Raw genomic sequence first — 17,674 nt, forward strand, 5'->3', positions numbered from 1 at the left:
TTCATCTGTGCTACTTATTTGTTTATATAAAATTGTTCATTGGTGTGTTTTTTTTTTTGCAATTCTTTTTATTTCTGTAAGGTTGGTAGTAATGTTCCCTTATTCGTTCCTGATTTTAGCAATTTGAATCTTCTCTCTTATTTTCTTAGTCAGTCTAGCTAAAAGTTTGTTAATTCTGTTATCTTTTTCAAGGAACCTACTTTTTAATTTCATTTATTTTCTCTATTGTTTCCCATCCTCCAGTTCATTTTTTAACCTGCTTTCTTGTAGATCAGCAGTTCTCAAAGTGTATTTTGGAGTCCCTAAGCCTCCTTCAGCGGGTCCTTGAAGTTAATACGGTTTTCATAATAATATTAAGACATCATTTACCTTCTACACGTTGATTTTTCTCACAAGTATAATTGCAGTTTCCCAGGGATCCCATGAAATGAAATTGCGACAGATCCTAGGCAGAAGCAGAGATGAGAATCCAACTGTCTTTTATTAAACCAGACATTAAAGACTTTACAAAAACGTAAAACAGTGCCATTCTTTTCGCTAATTTTTGTTTTGGAAAATATATTTTTTATTAAAAAAAATATACTATTTATAGTGACATGTCCTTTTTTAAATCAGTCATTAAATCTTTTTATGATTCTCAGTTTAAATTTCTAATTTAGATTAAAACGTATAATTCACATTTAAAAAAGCTCTTAGGAATCTTCAATAATTTTTAATAGTGTAAAGAGGCCTGTGATTGAAAGTTTTTAAGCTGCTGTTATATATTTATATTATTTCATTTATTCTTTAAAAAACCGTATGGTTTAGATATTCCTATTTGTAGCTAAGCAAAATAGAAGATCCAAATAATTCATTCAAAATTTTACACATAGGAGCCAGGATTTAAAACTGAATTTTTAATATTGCAGAATTTATGCCTTTTTTCTTTTTACACTATTCTGCCTTTTGCATTACTGTGACTAGCTAATTATTTGGATTTTCTTCTATTTCTACATTGTTTTATACTCTGATTTCTTAGGAATCAAACAACCTAATTAGTCAGTCTCTTAGATTAGAGTGTTTTTCTCGGTATTATATGGTGGGATGTCAGATACTGTATAGTCTTTTTCAGACTCTAATGACTGGCATTTCCTCAACAGCAAGATCTGTCATGGCAATGCTGAGAAAGAGAATCAGGGATGAGAAGATCAACGTTAGAAAGTCTGCGCTCCAGGTATGAGTTTTCCTAGACATTCTTTAATGCACTCTTTTTAAGCACTAAAAACTTGGAAATACAAGAGAATATTTTAAAAACTCTCCAGTCATATTCATTACTTAACTTGCTTTTTATGTAGCATTAGTTTATCCTGATCCTGTTATATCTAAGTAACATAGATGAACTGAAGGATTGTTTTTTAGCTGTCCTACTGGGATGCTGGCTTTTTAAGAATCGCAGATTTATAACCTTAATTTCTTTTTTTAGAGTAGGGATTCTTTGTCTGGGAACCATGGACAGATTTTGATAGGGTTTGTGAAACCCCTCAAATTGTTTGTAAATACTTGTTTATGTAAAATGTATGTGAAATTTTCTCAGGAGAGAGACCTTAGATTTCATCAGATTCTAAAAGGTGGGATGTTACTAGGAGGAGGGATAGTTCCTTGACCTCAAAAATGTTAAGAACCACAAACTTGAAGAAGTATTTTTGTCTGTAGTTTGTTTTTATGTATTTATGCCATATATGTCATTACTTCATGTTGCATATGCACCTTCTAGGTATTAGTGAGTATTTTGAAACACTGCCATGTCTCGGGTATGAAAGAAGAGCTATCAATTCTGCAGGACCAATGTCGGGACCCTGCAGTGTCTGTTCGGAAGCAGGCCCTGCAATCTCTTACTGAGCTTCTTATGGTGAGGAGCAAGGTGTTCTGTATATAATGCATGATATTTTACATTAAAAATAATTCAGCATAGTAATTGCCTGTTGCTGAATATTAAGTTGACCATTAGAAACTGTACGAAGTCTACTGTAGCATTATATAGCATAAAAGAAAGGAAGAAGTATCTTTTTATTACATATGATCGATTAATTATGAACTAATGCTAAAGAATGCTAATGTTAGCTTTTCTTGACTACAACTCACATCTCACATAGAAATATGAATTTTTAAATTAATTTGGTGAGGTCAGAAGCCTAGATTAATTTTTATTAATTAAGACCTATATAGATAATATTGCCAAAAGAGCAGAACCACTAATCCTAGATATAATTTTATTTCTGCCAAATAATTAGCTTTTGAAGATTTTATTTAAAAGCGTGTTTATTTCTTTGTTTCATGATAGAAGGCATTAAACAATGGATAATTTGACTTTCTCTGGCAGCATTCTAATTACTCCTTGGGATAAACATTTATTTGCTCTTGATCTTGAATTACCAAAAAGCGCTGATTTCCTACTAATAATAAAATAATGATTATAAGTTTGAAATTTCAATATGCATTAATTTGCAATAACTGGAGATTGAACTTTGTCTTCACATAGATTTTGATTTTTTTTTTATGGTCTAATTGTGTGTGCAACTATTTTTAACATATCTCAAAATGTTGATCACAACTTCACTGATTTGTATTTAGATTTCTGATAGCATTCGACTTCTTTATGACTTCATAATTTTAACTCCTAAGGCCCACCCTAGATGTATCCAGATACAGAAAGCCTGGCTGATGGGGATCATCCCGGTTGTGATGGACTGTGAGAGCACTGCGCAGGAAAAGGCCCTGGAATGCCTGGACCAGCTCTTGTTGCAGAACATTAAGCATTACAATGAATTTCATAGTGGAGATGACGGCCAGGTGCTAGCTTGGGCGCTTCTTGATCTCCTCAGCACAGAAAGCCAAGAATTGAGGTATATTAATTATATGACTTGTTTTTCTTATAGAACGCTATGAAGGTTTTTATTAATAAATTTCTGTATTCATCTTGAAAACTTAGCTTTCTAAATTAGTTAGTATATATGAAGACTCAATTTTGGTCTGTTTTTCTTGACTTAATTCAAATCTTGTAGCATTTTTGTGGTGACTTTTTTATGAAGCCTCTGATCTATGGTACATACATACAGTGGAATGTTATTTAGCCTTAAAAAGGAATGAAATTCTGATACATGCTATAACATGGATGAACCTTGAAAACATCCCAAGTGAAATAAGCCAGACACAAAAGGTCAAATATTGTATGATTCCATTTATATGAGGTACCTAGAATAGTCAAATTCATAGAGACATAAGATAAAATAGTGCTTACCAGGGGTTGTGGAGAGGCAATGGGGAGTTAGTGTTTAATGGGTACAAAGTTTCAGTATGGGATGTTAAAAAAGTTCTAGAAATGGATGATTGCACAATGTGAGTGTAGTTAGTGCCACTAAACTATACATTTAAAAATGGTTAAAATGGTAAATTTTCTGTTACATATTTTACCACAATTGAGGAAGAAAATTATTTGCCCAAAGTTTGGAAGGAGAGCGCAGAATGAGGGGCTTAAGTGTAAAGAAATTTTGGAATAGCCATCATAGGAAATGAGCTAGGGCAGCAGTTCTCAGAGTGTGATGGATTCATGAGCTCAGACTGTTTTTGTCATAATATTAAGATGTTTGCCATACAGGGTGTCATGTGGAGTCTCTGGTCCCACTCCCCGCATAAGAATGCAGGATATGGTGAGGCCAAAAAGGAACACCCACAGAGCCATAGGTAGGGGAGTCATACCACTATATTCTCGCTGGTGGCTACGTTGGAGACGCAGGAAGCAGGAGCCACACTATCCACAACCTGCCATCCACTTCTCTGCCAACCATCCTCACTTGCTAGCTGCAATCCACCATGCTAACTGTAATCCGCTCTTGCTAGCTCATCCATCATCTTCTTGCTAGCCCCCATTTTCTGCTAGTGTAGCCACAGCAGTTATATTAGTGGCCAATAGCTCACTGGTTACAGCTGACGGCAAACTAGCCACAGCTGATGGCCATCCAATCACAGTTGATGGCCATTTACTACCTGAGCCAGCACCTTTCCATGTGAGGCTGAGAGCCTGGAAACTGCACTCCTGGCTCTGTCCCCAGAATGTTATATGCATTTTTCACTTTAATTCTTTCATAGTAGTACAGTAGAATTTTCCAGAAGCCATATAATGGTACTGAAACAGATTGAATGCAGAGACAGAAATGAGAATCCATCTGTCTTCTGTTCAAGCCAGACCTTAAAGAGATTTATAGAAGTATAAACAATACCATTCTTCTGACCAAGTTTATTTTGTTTTGAGAAAGATAGTTATTTTCTGTAAAATAATGCATTATTTATGTTAACATGTAATTGGCTTGTTTTTTTAGAGGAATTCTAGATAAATATTTTCAAATTTCTCAGTTTTAATTTCAAGCATGGCAAACATTGATAGATATAACCCACATAAACATCAGCACTTGAAGGTAGTCAGTAAGTTTTAAAAGTTTAGATGAAAAAGTGTGAGCGCCACTGAACTAGGGTTAGGGCAATAGAGTTCTATAAACATTTATAAACAAAATCTTGTGATAAGTTCTTTATTAAACAGAAAGTAACTAGAATATCAAGACATGTTCAGGACGAAAGACTTCACAGAATAGACAACATTTGGGTTGAATCTTGAAGGTTAATAAATAAGGGGGCAAAAGGAAGAAGGCCAGTGCAAAGCCATGCATGAAGTAGAGTGTACTGTGGAGGAGCCACAGGGTTGCAGTATAGCTGGGGGAACGGTGCTTATTGGGCTGTGCGTACGATGAAACTGAAGAAGTACGCCAGGCCCAGAGACTGGAGAGTTGTAATATAGCGTGCTAAGAAGTTTGACTGTGGACAGAAAACCGTGGACAGGTGGGGTGGGGAGGCCACTGATAAATTTAAAGTGGAAGAGTAATAAAGGGTTTTATATTTTAGGAAGTGTAGTAAATGGACTTGTGTTTGGTGACCAAGAGACAGGACTAGAGTCTGAGGAAACAGGCTGCCACTGAATTGATTCAAGTTAAAGATAATGAGAACCCAGTCAAGGTGAAGGCAGTGGAATGGGGAGAATGGGCCATATTCAGAGCTGTGTAACAAGTGGAAGTGTAGAATTGGTGAACATTTGGTTTGAAGGTTGAAGGAAATCAGGGCACTTCCTCTACTCAAGTTGCTCACAGTCTAGTGGAAAGAGACAAAATAAATACACAATTTTAGTAGGAAGTGAGTTATAGATGCAGAGCGGGAGTGCATGTAGCACTCAGTGATTTTGGTGTTTTTTTTTTCGTTTGGTTTTTCAGCTCAGGATGGCTTCCTAGAGATGGTGGCATGAGGTATATCATTCCCAGAGGTGGAATAAGTAGAAATTAACCAGGCAGCCATGATAGCGAGGGTTTCCAGTCAGGAAACAGCAGTACAAATGCTTAAAGGACTGAAGGCGACAAGAATTCTAACTAAAATGAATGGTCAGTGGGATTGCTATTGGCTGAGGTACACAAGCAGAGGTAGGGACAGTTGGGGGAACAGAGAGACAGCTGGAGATGGAAGTCCAATTATAAATGTATGCTCATGATGCTTTGTTGCAGGTCTGAGTGGAGAGCTCTTTGGTAATGAATGAGGTTACCCGGGGTTAGGTTGGGTGGATAAGAGGACTAAGAATAGAATTTTTCAAAATCCACAATTAAAGGTATTAGAATAAAAGAAATAAGGGGAAAGAAAAGAGACCAAATAGGTAGACCAGAGTTAAGGGCAGAAAGAGTGGTCAATAATGTCTAGTAGAGGTGACAAAAAATGGGGACTGAAGGTTGTTTTGAATTAGGATAGAGGTCAACAGTGCTTTTCAAGGGAACCAGGATAGGTTTTGTTGAAACACATTCTGATTTGTTAGGGAATGGCTTGTGATCAACTGTGGAGCTAATTGGGGTCAAGTTGGCAGGCCTTTTGGGAACTGCTCAACTGATGTGGAAGAGTGTGAGTTGTCAGAGAGGAGCCAAATATGAGATTTCAAAACCGGAAATACAGAGATTTTTTTTCTCCCCATTCTGTTGGCTTCCTATAGTAAACATCAATTAATATTTTGTGTGATTCTTGTTAATAAACTTTGTCAGATAAAAATTACGCTGTGCGATATCTACAGTAGAACTCGAGACATATATGCATAGATTTTGAATCAATAACTAATTTATTCATAAAACCATTCATTTATATGCACATGCTTATTGTGGGTAGATATGTTTATTTTGTTATAGTTGCCTTTTGCGTGCTTTGAGAATTTTTTTTATTTTTCATTTAATGAGAAAGTCTCGTTAATGAGTGTGTGTGTGTGCGTGTGTGCACACACACTCCTATCACTCTGAAGAAAAATTAATTGGGGAAGGAGTATTTTCTTTCTCTTCACTTAAATACATAATACTGTATTTGTTTCATGAGTCATGTGATCTCATTCAGTGCCATGGGGAGAAGGGAAATAAATGACATAACACAAACTTTAGGTTAATACATCAGAAACATTTTTTGTTTTATTTTTAAAAAGTTTGAAATATGTATTTCCAAGTGGTATTGGCAGGTCATAGCAGATTTTAGCTTGTTTAATATCACTATTTAAATGCTAGGGTGTCATTTCTCTCCAACCGTTCTATTGAAATAAGGATAATGTCTGCATTTTTGTCACTAAAACTCTACAAACTTTGGATGTATTTGTTATTGGTAACATAACCCATATGTTTGTATATAAATTTTGGAAGGGATAAGGATGACAAGGTTCTCAAAGGAATTATGAAATTTTATTCTTTGCTTTATAAATAAATACTTTATGATGGCAGAAAAAAGTATATCTTATTCTGTAGAATAAAAAGGTACCTACTGTGGTATCGAATGTTCCACTAGCTAAGAGCCTCTGCGTGGATGTTTTATTATTAATATATGCTGAAGGAATCCTGGAGCAGCAGAAGTTGGTCCCTTTCACTGAAGGGGCTGAGCTCAACAGTTTTGTTTATTTATAGTTACAATTCTGCTTTCCCATCTTTTTTTTTCTAGCCGCTATTTAAATAAGGCTTTTCATATCTGGTCCAAGAAAGATAAATTCTCATCTACTTTTATAAACAATATGATATCCCACACTGGCACGGAACATTCTGCACCAGCCTGGATGCTGCTCTCCAGGATTGCTTGCTCATCACCCAAGCTGGACTACACCAAAGTCATAGAGTCCTGGGAGAAAATCAGCAGGTTTGCATGCTTATGCTTTAGCTACTGGTGGACACTGAAAGTCTTGGAAATAAAGCTCATGTCTTCAGGAAGTGTGCTCTTTTATAGCTGCTCTTATACGCAGATTGTTTTTTTTTTTAATTCAGGCTTGAAAACAAACATGAAAAGTAAGAATCACTTTTAAGTTTTCAGTTTACTCTTTGTCCAAGTATTTTAAGTGCCTTAACGCTTCTACAACGTGACTCCCAAACCATGCTATCCTACTTTCCCTGGTATTAGTAATCCAGAAGAAAAGTAGTTTGTTGACAGCAGTGTTTACTTTGGTTCTATACTGAGTTCTAAACTTATGTTTCTTCTGCCCTTTTCTTAGTCAACAGAATCCCAATTCAAACACCTTAGGACATATTCTCTGTGTTATTGGACATATTGCAAAGCATCTTCCTAAGAGTACCCGAGACAAGGTGACTGGTGAGTGTCTATTAGAGAATCTTTTTTTTATTTTTCTTATTGGGGAATATTGGGGAACTGTGTTTTTCCAGGACCCATTAGCTCCTTGTCAAGTCGTTGTTTTCAATCTAGTTTTGGAGAGTGCAGCTCACTGGCTCATGTGGGAATCGAACCAGCAACCTTGATGTTATGAGCACTGCACTCTAACCACTGAGCCAACCAGCCGCCCTATTGGAGAATCTTGAAAAGGCATTGCCTCTCACTTTCAGTATATTTCTGAGTAGTTAAACGTGAAGGATTTTGATTTCCTTTTTGTTTATTTTATTTTTTGAGCCATTATTTCTTCAGTACTTTTTTTTTTTTTTAACTGGGACAGGGGAACAGGATTTTATTGGGGAACAGCGTGTACTTCCGGGACTTTTTTTTTTCCCCCCAAGTTAGGTTGTTTCCCTTTTCAATCTTAGTTGTGGAGGGCGCAGCTCAGCTCCAGGTCCAGTTGCCATTGTTAGTTGCAGGGGACACAGCCCACCATCCGTTGTGGGAGTAGAACCAGCAACCTTGTGGTTGAGAGCCCACGCTCCAACCAACTGAGCCATCTGGCCACCCGGGAGCTGAGCGGCAGCCCCTTGATTCCATTCCATTTGCAGAGGGCGCAGCTAGCTGGCCCATGTGGGAATCAAACCGGCAGCCCCGCTGCCCAGAGTTCGTGCTCTAACCAACTGAGCCACCCATCCGCCCCTTGATTTCCTTTTTAGATGTTGTCAAGTGTAAGCTGAATGGATTCCAGTGGTCTCTAGAGTTGATCAGCTCAGCTGTTGACACTTTGCAAAGACTCTGTACAGCATCTGCAGAAACACCTGTGGAGGAACAGGTACGCTACAAACCTTCCTGGATACGTCTGCGTTTATTTGTACTTAGTAGCTGTATTACTCTGTTGTTAAGTTTGAGAAGTGTTCTCTGTAGAGCACCTGTAAGGATGGATAGTCCCCAGCAGCTGTTACTACAACAAAAGGAAACAATGTGACAAGCCATTGACATTCCCCAAAAGGCTCTTTGCTGCTAAAGACATGCAGTTCCCTTAGAAAGCCACCACCTTGGTTCTCGGTACAAGTGAGAACTCTGCAAGGTCAACCTTTAATAAGCTATAGCCCAGGTGCTTGTGATAGCTTTGCGTGTCCTCCTCCTTCACGTGTACCCTCAGCTCAAGAATGATTCATAGACGATTTTCTACCTAGTGAGGGGGTTCCCTCCAGACCAGAAGATTTCTGATCATTTGATTAAGTCACAATCCTATCCTGTACTGTAAGACTACATTGCTCTAATATCTCTTGTGTATCACGTCCACAAAGCTGCTCAGAGCCTACAGCTAATGTTTTATGTGGAAGCATTAACCCAAGTACAAACCAGTGTTTAAGTGAGATAAAGAATTACTTTGACTCCCTAAAATGTATCCATATCAGTATCTCCAATAAATTATTACCACGTGTTCTGTTTTTATCATGAAATACACTCCTAGACAGTGCTAATCATATCAAAAATTTTAGGGCTGAGGGTTATTATTCTAGAAGTCAACAATTAATTTAAATTATAGCCAGAATATATTTATGTTTTTCCAGAATAAAAAAAAAAATTGTTGCTTCATCTGAGCTTCTTACCTACCTTCCTAGGCTTCCTTTTGTTGTATAAGTTCTTTAAAGCCCTTCTTTGATAAGTGGCATTTTCTATTTGCAGTAACAGACATAATAAGATAATATGTTGTCACTTTTTTGCTTAGGACTTAAAACAGGTTGAAATTTACTTGACTAAAAATGCCCAGCTCTTTCCATATAAATGGTGTCTGGTTTTCCTGGTGTATACCTTTTGGCACTTTTTAGTGAAAGGGATACTTGCTTTATTTGATTTTTCTAACCATTCATGTTTGGATCCAAGAAAGTGTACAAAAAACTTTTAAATAAGGAACATTACCTAAGGAGAGAGAATATTTGAATAGCAGAAAACAGGTAAAGACAAAACAAAACAAAAAGCTGGTAACAAGGAAAGGATGTAAGAAAAAATGATATGGCAGATTATGAAACTGTGATCCTGCAAGTTTCATTGGCACACAGCTTATTAATAACAGACCTATGCCTGGAACTAAGGTCACTGAATCCCTTCCCAGTGTTTTTTTCTCCAGCCTTGGCTGGAAGAAGAACGATCTGTGCTATGAGCAGTCAGGGTCATAAGTCACTGTCTGCTTACCAATGGCCCACAGTCATTATAACATTAAGTTGTATCATTGCTAGAATCTGTGAGGAAAACAGAGTTGTCTTCAAATTTAGAAAGTGAGAACTAGATGAGAGGTAGAACTTACTACTGTGTTACAAAAGGGCCAGGGTTTTAGCTCTAACACCATCTCTCTTGGTGGTAGACAGTGGACTAAGGTCCTGAGGTTTTCCAACATCTTAGGATATTGGAAATGATGTGTTTCCAAGAAACACATGATGTATTTGTTTCCCCTGAGCATTACTTTTAGTCTTCTTTGTAAATTAATATTCTGTATTTTACTGGTAAAAAGTATAGGTGATCAGGATATAGCTTAACAGCAATGTATATGAAAATATTGAGGTCTTTGGGCATTTTTGCTATCTGTAAGCTTGGGGTGAATTAATAGGTTCGGGTTTCTGGCTATCATTGAAAAAAATTTTATGAGATCTTGAACTGTATTAATAGAAATAGTGTTTAGAATAAGAGGGGTGATGGTCCAACTCTTTATACTGGTTAAATCTAAGTTGACATGTTCTATAATTCAATTTCATTGACAACTCTTCAGAGAAATGTTGATAAAACTAAATATATTCATAGGAGAGCAATTAGATGGGATGACAAGTAGGTTGTATATGGAGCGGCTGATGAACCTGGGGTGTTTAGCTGGAGAAGGGAAGAATTAATGTGGGACAGGCTTTCTAGCTAAATTCACATATATGAAGGACTTTCAAAAGAAAGAAGAATTGGGTTTATTTGTCATCAAGAGTACCAATTTAGACCAGTGGGTGGGAATTGCACGGCCACAAATTTTGGCCAACTGAAGAAGAACCATACTGAGGTCTGCCTATAATAGAGGGACTTGCCTGAAAACATCTCTGGTCATTGGAGGTGTTCACGAAGAAGCTGGACATCTTGTCATAAGTCCATGTGTGGAGACAATCCCACAATTGGATGGCCTTCACAGTTCTCTCCCAGATTCCATGATTCCAAAAGTTATTAGACTTACTTCCCAGCCAAGTTCTAGGCTTGAGGTCTCAAACAAGTTAGCCTTTGTGTTATCAGGATAGAGCACATGGGTTCCAGAAGCTCTCTTGGACAGCATTATAGCCCAAGTGGTACACTTTATTGAAATCTTAAGTTCAATAATTCTTTAAAAGGTAACAAAGACAGTAGTTTTGAAACATTAGGCCAAGTCAGACGGAAAAACACTTGGGTCATAATGATGGTTGGCCAACATTGAGTACCATTTTGTGGTAGTGCTGCTGGGCACTGGGGCAGTAGTTAAGACAGGCCATTCCTCAGGCCCCTCCAGCTTAGTAGGGGAGATACACACCTGAACAGTTGATTTCAATGTGATATAACAATTCCTGAAATAGAAGTGTGCATCGGGTAACATGGAAGTACCGGGGTGGAGCCACTTAACTCAACCTGGGTGTTTTGGAATGGCCTCCTAGAGAAATTGAAGTCAAAGAGTTGTAGAATGTGATCAAGCTCCCTTGCTTGATATATAAGTGTAGTTAGATGTTGTGGGCTAGAGGTGATGACCCTCTGAGGTTATTTTAACAAGAGACACTGAAAACTTGTCGCTAATGAATAAATTTCAGAAGAACAGCAACTGTTCTTTTTTGTTCTATGTCTTTTTAAAATATGTTATTTATTACAGTAGATAATTCACCATCTGCTTATGCCAGAAGAATTACAATGTTTTTATTATTTGAGGAGCTCAGCTATTACAGATATCACATAAATTAGGGCACTCGATCTTCCCAAATATATGCCCTTTTCATTTATAGGGTAAATGTAGAAAGAAAGATTTCATATGTGTGTGTGTGTGTGTGTGTGTGTGTGTGTGTGTATCTCTCCCTATGATGGCTCGCTTTTTCATGGCTTACGGTTTCGACATTTGAAGATCATAGAATTTCTTGAGAAAATTGTGTTTCCTGAGTAGTTTGATAGACATATGGGATTCTTCAGAGATGACCTTTAATTTGCCATAGGAATTACTGAAGGAAGTGTGCGGGGATGTCCTGTCCACCTGTGTACACTGCCTCTCCAACATCGTTCTGAAGGAAGATGGAGCCGGGAATATGGATGAAGACCTGTTGGTAAGTAACTGTTCTCTTCTCTTCCTCTATATGTGTTGGGTTTTTTAAAGATGACTTTGTCATGTGCATTTCTAATACTATTAGCAAGAAAAGGATTTTCCTAGCCTAAAGTTTATTCTTTTTGTAGAAAAAAGTTAATTTTTTTTTTTTTTAATTTTATTGGAGAATATTGGGGAACAGTGTGTTTCTCCAGGGCCCATCAGCTCCAAGTCGTTGTCCTTCAGTCTAGTTGTAGAGGGCACAGCTCAGCTCTAAGTCCAGTCGCCATTTTCAATCTTTAGTTGCAGGGGGTACAGCCCACCATCCCATGTGGGAATTGAACTGGCAACCTTGTTGTTGAGAGCTCGCACTCTAAGCAACTGAGCCATCCGGCCCCCCAAAAAAATTTTTATTGATGACCTGTTCATTTTTTTCTCATGTACTTGTTATCTGGGGGGGGGGGGGAACTTTATGGTATACACTTCCTCCAGGTAGATCCTATGAGATACTTGATCCAACAGGGAAAACAATATGTGTTGTGAGCTTGGTAGAGTCAGGCTTAGAAATACTAAAGCAAGAAAGTAAAGTGAGTGTACTCTTTGTTCTTTTGAATCTTTGATTTTTTTCAATTATAATGTCTGCTGAACTTTCTGAACATCAGACTATAGAACAAGGGCAGGGGCGTCCAAACTTTTTTCAACGTTTTTCACCAAGGGCCATATGCGGTAAAATACACAAACAGCCGGGCTACTCACTCGAGGTGAAGTATGTATTGCCTCATCTGGTTTATTTAAGTCAACTAAATATACTTTTGGAATTTGCTGCGTGCCTATGAACAATGGATCATGGGCCACAGTTGGCCCGCGGACCGCAGTTTGGACACCCCTGGGAATAGTGCTGAGAGTTTCTAAAGTCCTGTATAAAATATAATGAGATATTTGAACATTGAAAACACAAACGACTTTGGAGCAGCAAGAGTGTCTGATATGGCATCCTTGCTTTAGAAATTGTGTCAGTGCCAGAGATTACTGTGAGCCAATAAATATAGAGCTGGTGTTCTGATTCAAGTGGTTGACCATCAACAAAATATGTGGTAATTCTGATTCCAACATCTGAGACTGTTCAATAAAGAAAATAGTGACGTCATCACAATGGCATCATGAGGTGAGCCTCTGTAAATCTCCCCTGGAATTTACAACTAATCAAACAACTATAACTCCACAAAGGATTCCCTGCACAGCAGGCAGGCAAGATGAAGAGGCCCACTACTGAATTCACATAAAGGTGGGCGAATCACGCGAGCAGGGGAGGAGGGAAGGGAGAATTGCGGAGATGAAGACGCCTGGGCTCAGGACGCAGACCTGGCTCAGTGCTGTGAGCTTGACTGAGGGAAGAAGGCCGAAAACGGTGGTTTAAGCCCTCACTGCGGAGCAGAGAACGGAAGCTTTAGGCACTGAGACTAGCCGCCCCCTCCCTACCATCCCAGAGCTCGCCGCGCCCCCACCTGCCCGGTGCTAGAAGCACAACAGTAGCAGTGTCAGATCAAAAGAACAGAATATGTGCTGTTCTGAGAACTGTGGACCGCAGACACAGATTCGCAGCCCAACTAGTTCCGCAAAAGGGAGAGAGCTGTGGAAGCAGGACCAGCTGTGGTGGTGGTCTCCACCATTGCTCTGAGCCACCTCTCACAACTCACCCCGCCCTGGCCCCACCTATCTGGGCAGATCCCTGCAGGAGTAAACAGAACTGCTGAAACACATGGGCTCTGAATCTGGTCCAGGAAGAGCTTTGGAACTTCAAAAGTTCTCTGCATACCCACACGGACACTGCTCCCTGTGACCCAGGTAAGCTATTAACAGAGGAGAAGCCCGTCTCCGAGGGAATCCCCACATTGTGTGAGAAGCTGGAATAGTGCAGAGAACACATAACACTACCATACGAGAGAGAAAAAGGCTGCAGTCGGAGAGAAAATAAAACATTCTACCAACACATACTGGAAAACAAAAGAAAGACCTCTTCCTATCAACCTGTTGTAGAACCCACTCCTGTAGATGTCTAGGAAGAGAAATAATAAATCAGTAATTGCCATGAATAACCAAGGCAACAAGACAGCTCAGAAAGAAAGTGAAAAGTCTCCAGAAAAGGGACTTAAAGATATGGAAATATGTGACTTCAAGATTGCAGTTCTGAAAAAACTCAACAAGATGCAAGAAAACACAGACAGGCACTTTAATGAACGCAGAAACACAATCAAAGAAAAACATGAGCATTTTACGAAAGAGACTGAAATTTTAAAAAGAACCAAATAGAATTTCTGGAGATTAAGAGCTCAATAGAAGAAATGAAGAATGAAATAACCCAGCTTAGGCAATAGAGTAAACCGGATAGAGGAAAGAATCCGTGACATTGAAGATAGAAACCTGGAAATGACACGGATGGAAAAAAAGAGAGACTTCACAGTTAAAAGAAATGAAAGAATTCTACCAGAACTTTCTGACTCCATCAGAAAGAGCAATACGAGAATAATGGGCATACCAGAAGGAGAAGAAAGAGAGAACGGAACAAAGAATATATTCAAACAAATTGTTGATGAGAACTTCCCAAACTTGTGGACAGAACTGGATCCTCGAATCCAAGAAGCAAACAGAACACCTAATTACCTCAGTCCCAACAAGCCTTCTCCAAGGCACATTGTATTGAAGCTGTCTAAAACCAACAACAAAGAAAGAATCCTCAAGGCAGCCAGGGAAAAGAAGACGGTAACCTACAAAGGGAAGCCCATTAGATTATCATCAGATTTTTCAGCAAAAACTCTGCAAGCCAGGAGGGAGTGGAACCAAATATTCAAACTATTGAAAGAGAGAAATTATGAGCCAAGAATAATATATCCAGCAAAGACATCCTTTAGATATGAAGGAGGAATAAGACCTTTCCAGACATACAGAAGCTAATGGAATTTTCTAATACACGACCTACACTACAAGAAATACTAAAGGAGGCTATTCGACCACCATCAACAGGGACACTTTGTGGCAACCAAAACATAAAAAGGGGGAGAGTAAAGGCCTGAACCGGAATATGGGAATGGAGAAAGTAAGCATGCTAAAGAAAATGGAATACTCTAAATATCAAACTTTCTTTTACATAAATGTAAGGGTAACCACTCAAAAAAATCCAGAACTGAAATATATACTGTAATAAAAGAAGAAACAGAGGGAAACATAGAATGCAACCACACAGAAATAATAGAGAACAACAAAAAGACAAAGAAACAATGGAGACACAACCTTACCAGAAAACTAAAGATAGAATGACAGGAAATCCTCACATATCAATAATCACCCCAAATGTAAATGGACTGAACTCACACACAAAAAAGGCACAGAGTAGCAGATTGGATAAAAAAACTAAACCCAACCATATGTTGTCTCTAAGAGACACATCTCAGCTATAAGGACAAGCATAGACTCAAAGTGAAAGGGTGGAAATTGACACTCCAAGTAAATGGTATCCCTAGAAAATCAGATGTAGCCATAATGATATCAGATGAAACAGACTTCAGGGTGAAAAAGGTAACAAGAGACAAAGATGGACATTTCATAATGGTAAAGGGGACTATACAACAAGAAGACATAACAATCATCAATATTTATGCCCCCAATCAGGGAGCACCAAAATATACCAAGCAACTACTAATAAAACTAAAGGGAGAAATTGACCAAAACTCAATTATACTTAGGGGACTTAAATACATCATTGACAGTTTTGGATAGACCATCAAAAAAAAAAAAAAATAACGAAATAGCAGCCCTAAATGACACATTAGATGAAATGGACATAACTGACATATATAGACCAGTTCATCCTAAAACATCAGATTAGTAATTTTTTTCTAGTGTACATGGAACATACTCAAGGATAGACCATATATTGGGACATAAAATCAGTCTCAGCAAATTTAAGAAGATTGAAATCATACCAAGCATATTCTCTGATCACAAGGCTTTGAAACTGGATATTTTCAAAACAAAAAGAAAGCAGGAAAAAACACAAATACATGGAGATTAAACAACATACTTTTAAAGAACGACCGGGTCAAAGAAGATATTATGAGCGATCAAAAGATACATAGAGACAAATGACAATGAAAATACATCCTAGCAAAATTTTGGGGATGCAGCGAAACCAGTTATAAGAGGGAAATTTATATCATTACAGACCTGTCTCAAGAAACAAGAAAAATCCCAAATATATAACCTCATGTTACACCTTAAGGAACTAGAAAAAGAAGAACAAATGAAACCCAAGTTCAGCAGAAGAAAGGAAATAACCAAAATCAAAGCACAGCTAAATGAAATAGACAACAAAAAGACAATAGAAAAAATTAATGTGACAAAGAGCTGGTTCTTTGAAAAGATTAACAAAATTGACAAATGGGCCGGCCCGGTGGCTCAGGTGGTTAGCTCCATGCTCCTAACTCCGAAGGCTGCCAGTTCGATTCCCACATGGGCCAGTGGGCTCTCAACCACAAGTTGCTTGTTCAACTCCTCGAGTCCTGCAAGGGATGGTGGGCTCCGCCCCCTGCAACTAAGATAGAACACGGCACCTTGAGCTGAGCTGCCTCCCGGATGGCTCAGTTGGTTGGAGCACGGGCTCTCAACCACAAGGTAGCCAGTTGAATTCCTCGAGTCCCGCAAAGGATGGTGGGCAGCACCCCCTGCAACTAAGATTGAACATGGCACCTTGAGCTAAGCTGCCACTGAGCTCCCGGATGGCTCAGTTGGTTGGAGTGTGTCCTCTCAACCACGAGGTTGCTGGTTCGACTCACTCTAGGGATGGTGGGCTGCGCCCCCTGCAACTAGAAAACGGGAACTGGACCTGGAGCTGAGCTGCGCCGTCCACAACTAAGACTGAAAGGACAACAACTTGAAGCTGAACGGCTCCCTGCACGACTAAGATTGAAAGGACAACAACTTGACTTGGAAAAAAGGCCTGGAAATACACACTGTTCCCAATAAAGTCCTGATCCCCTTCCCCAATAAAATCATTAAAAAAAAAAAAAAAAATGACAAACCCTTGGCTAGACTCACTAAGATAAAAAGAGAGAAGACACTAATTAACAAAATCAGAAATTAAAAAGGGGAAGTTATCGCGGACACCACAGAAATACAAAGGGTCATCCAAGAATACTACGAAGGACTTTTGCCACCCAATTCAATAACCTAGAAGAAATGGACAAGTTCTTAGAAACATGTAGCCTTCCTAAGCTGAACCATGAAGACTGGAAAATCTAAACAGACCAATCACCGGTAATGAAATTGAATCAGTCATCCAAAACCTTCCCAAAAGCAAAAGTCCTGGACCAGATGGCTTCACTAGTGAATTCTATCAAACCTTCAAAGAGGATCTAATACCAATCCTGCTCAAACTCTTGCAAAAAATTGAAGAGACAGTACTCCCTAACTTATTTTATGCGGCCAACATTACCCTGATACCAAAACCTGGTAAGGACAACACAAAAAAAGAAAACTACAGACCAATATCTCTGATGAATACAGATGCAAAAATCCTCAACAAAATTCTAGCAAATCGAATACAACAATGCATTCAAAAGATTATTCATCACGGCCGAGTGGGGTTCATCCCCGGGGCACAAGGATGGTTCAACATCCGCAAATCCATCAATGTGATACATCACA

General features: G+C 38.6%; 1 protein-coding gene across 3 annotated transcripts in view; it reads left to right on the forward strand.

Moving 5' to 3' along the window:
* Positions 1–17,674, forward strand: part of NCAPD3 (non-SMC condensin II complex subunit D3) — a 69,280-nt gene that overhangs the window by 27,616 nt on the left and 23,990 nt on the right. For 2 of the 3 annotated variants that reach the window (XM_019718830.2, XM_019718829.2), the window contains 7 exons: positions 1,140–1,213; positions 1,754–1,888; positions 2,662–2,882; positions 7,030–7,221; positions 7,571–7,668; positions 8,403–8,518; positions 11,889–11,996. In XM_019718830.2, coding sequence (XP_019574389.2) covers positions 1,140–1,213; positions 1,754–1,888; positions 2,662–2,882; positions 7,030–7,221; positions 7,571–7,668; positions 8,403–8,518; positions 11,889–11,996 — 944 coding nt within the window. The remainder of the gene's footprint in view (positions 1–1,139; positions 1,214–1,753; positions 1,889–2,661; positions 2,883–7,029; positions 7,222–7,570; positions 7,669–8,402; positions 8,519–11,888; positions 11,997–17,674) is intronic. The other variant, XM_019718832.2, reaches the window with a different exon arrangement.

The sequence above is a fragment of the Rhinolophus sinicus genome, linkage group LG16 (assembly GCF_036562045.2).
Source record: "Rhinolophus sinicus isolate RSC01 linkage group LG16, ASM3656204v1, whole genome shotgun sequence".
Taxonomy (NCBI): Eukaryota; Metazoa; Chordata; class Mammalia; order Chiroptera; family Rhinolophidae; genus Rhinolophus; species Rhinolophus sinicus.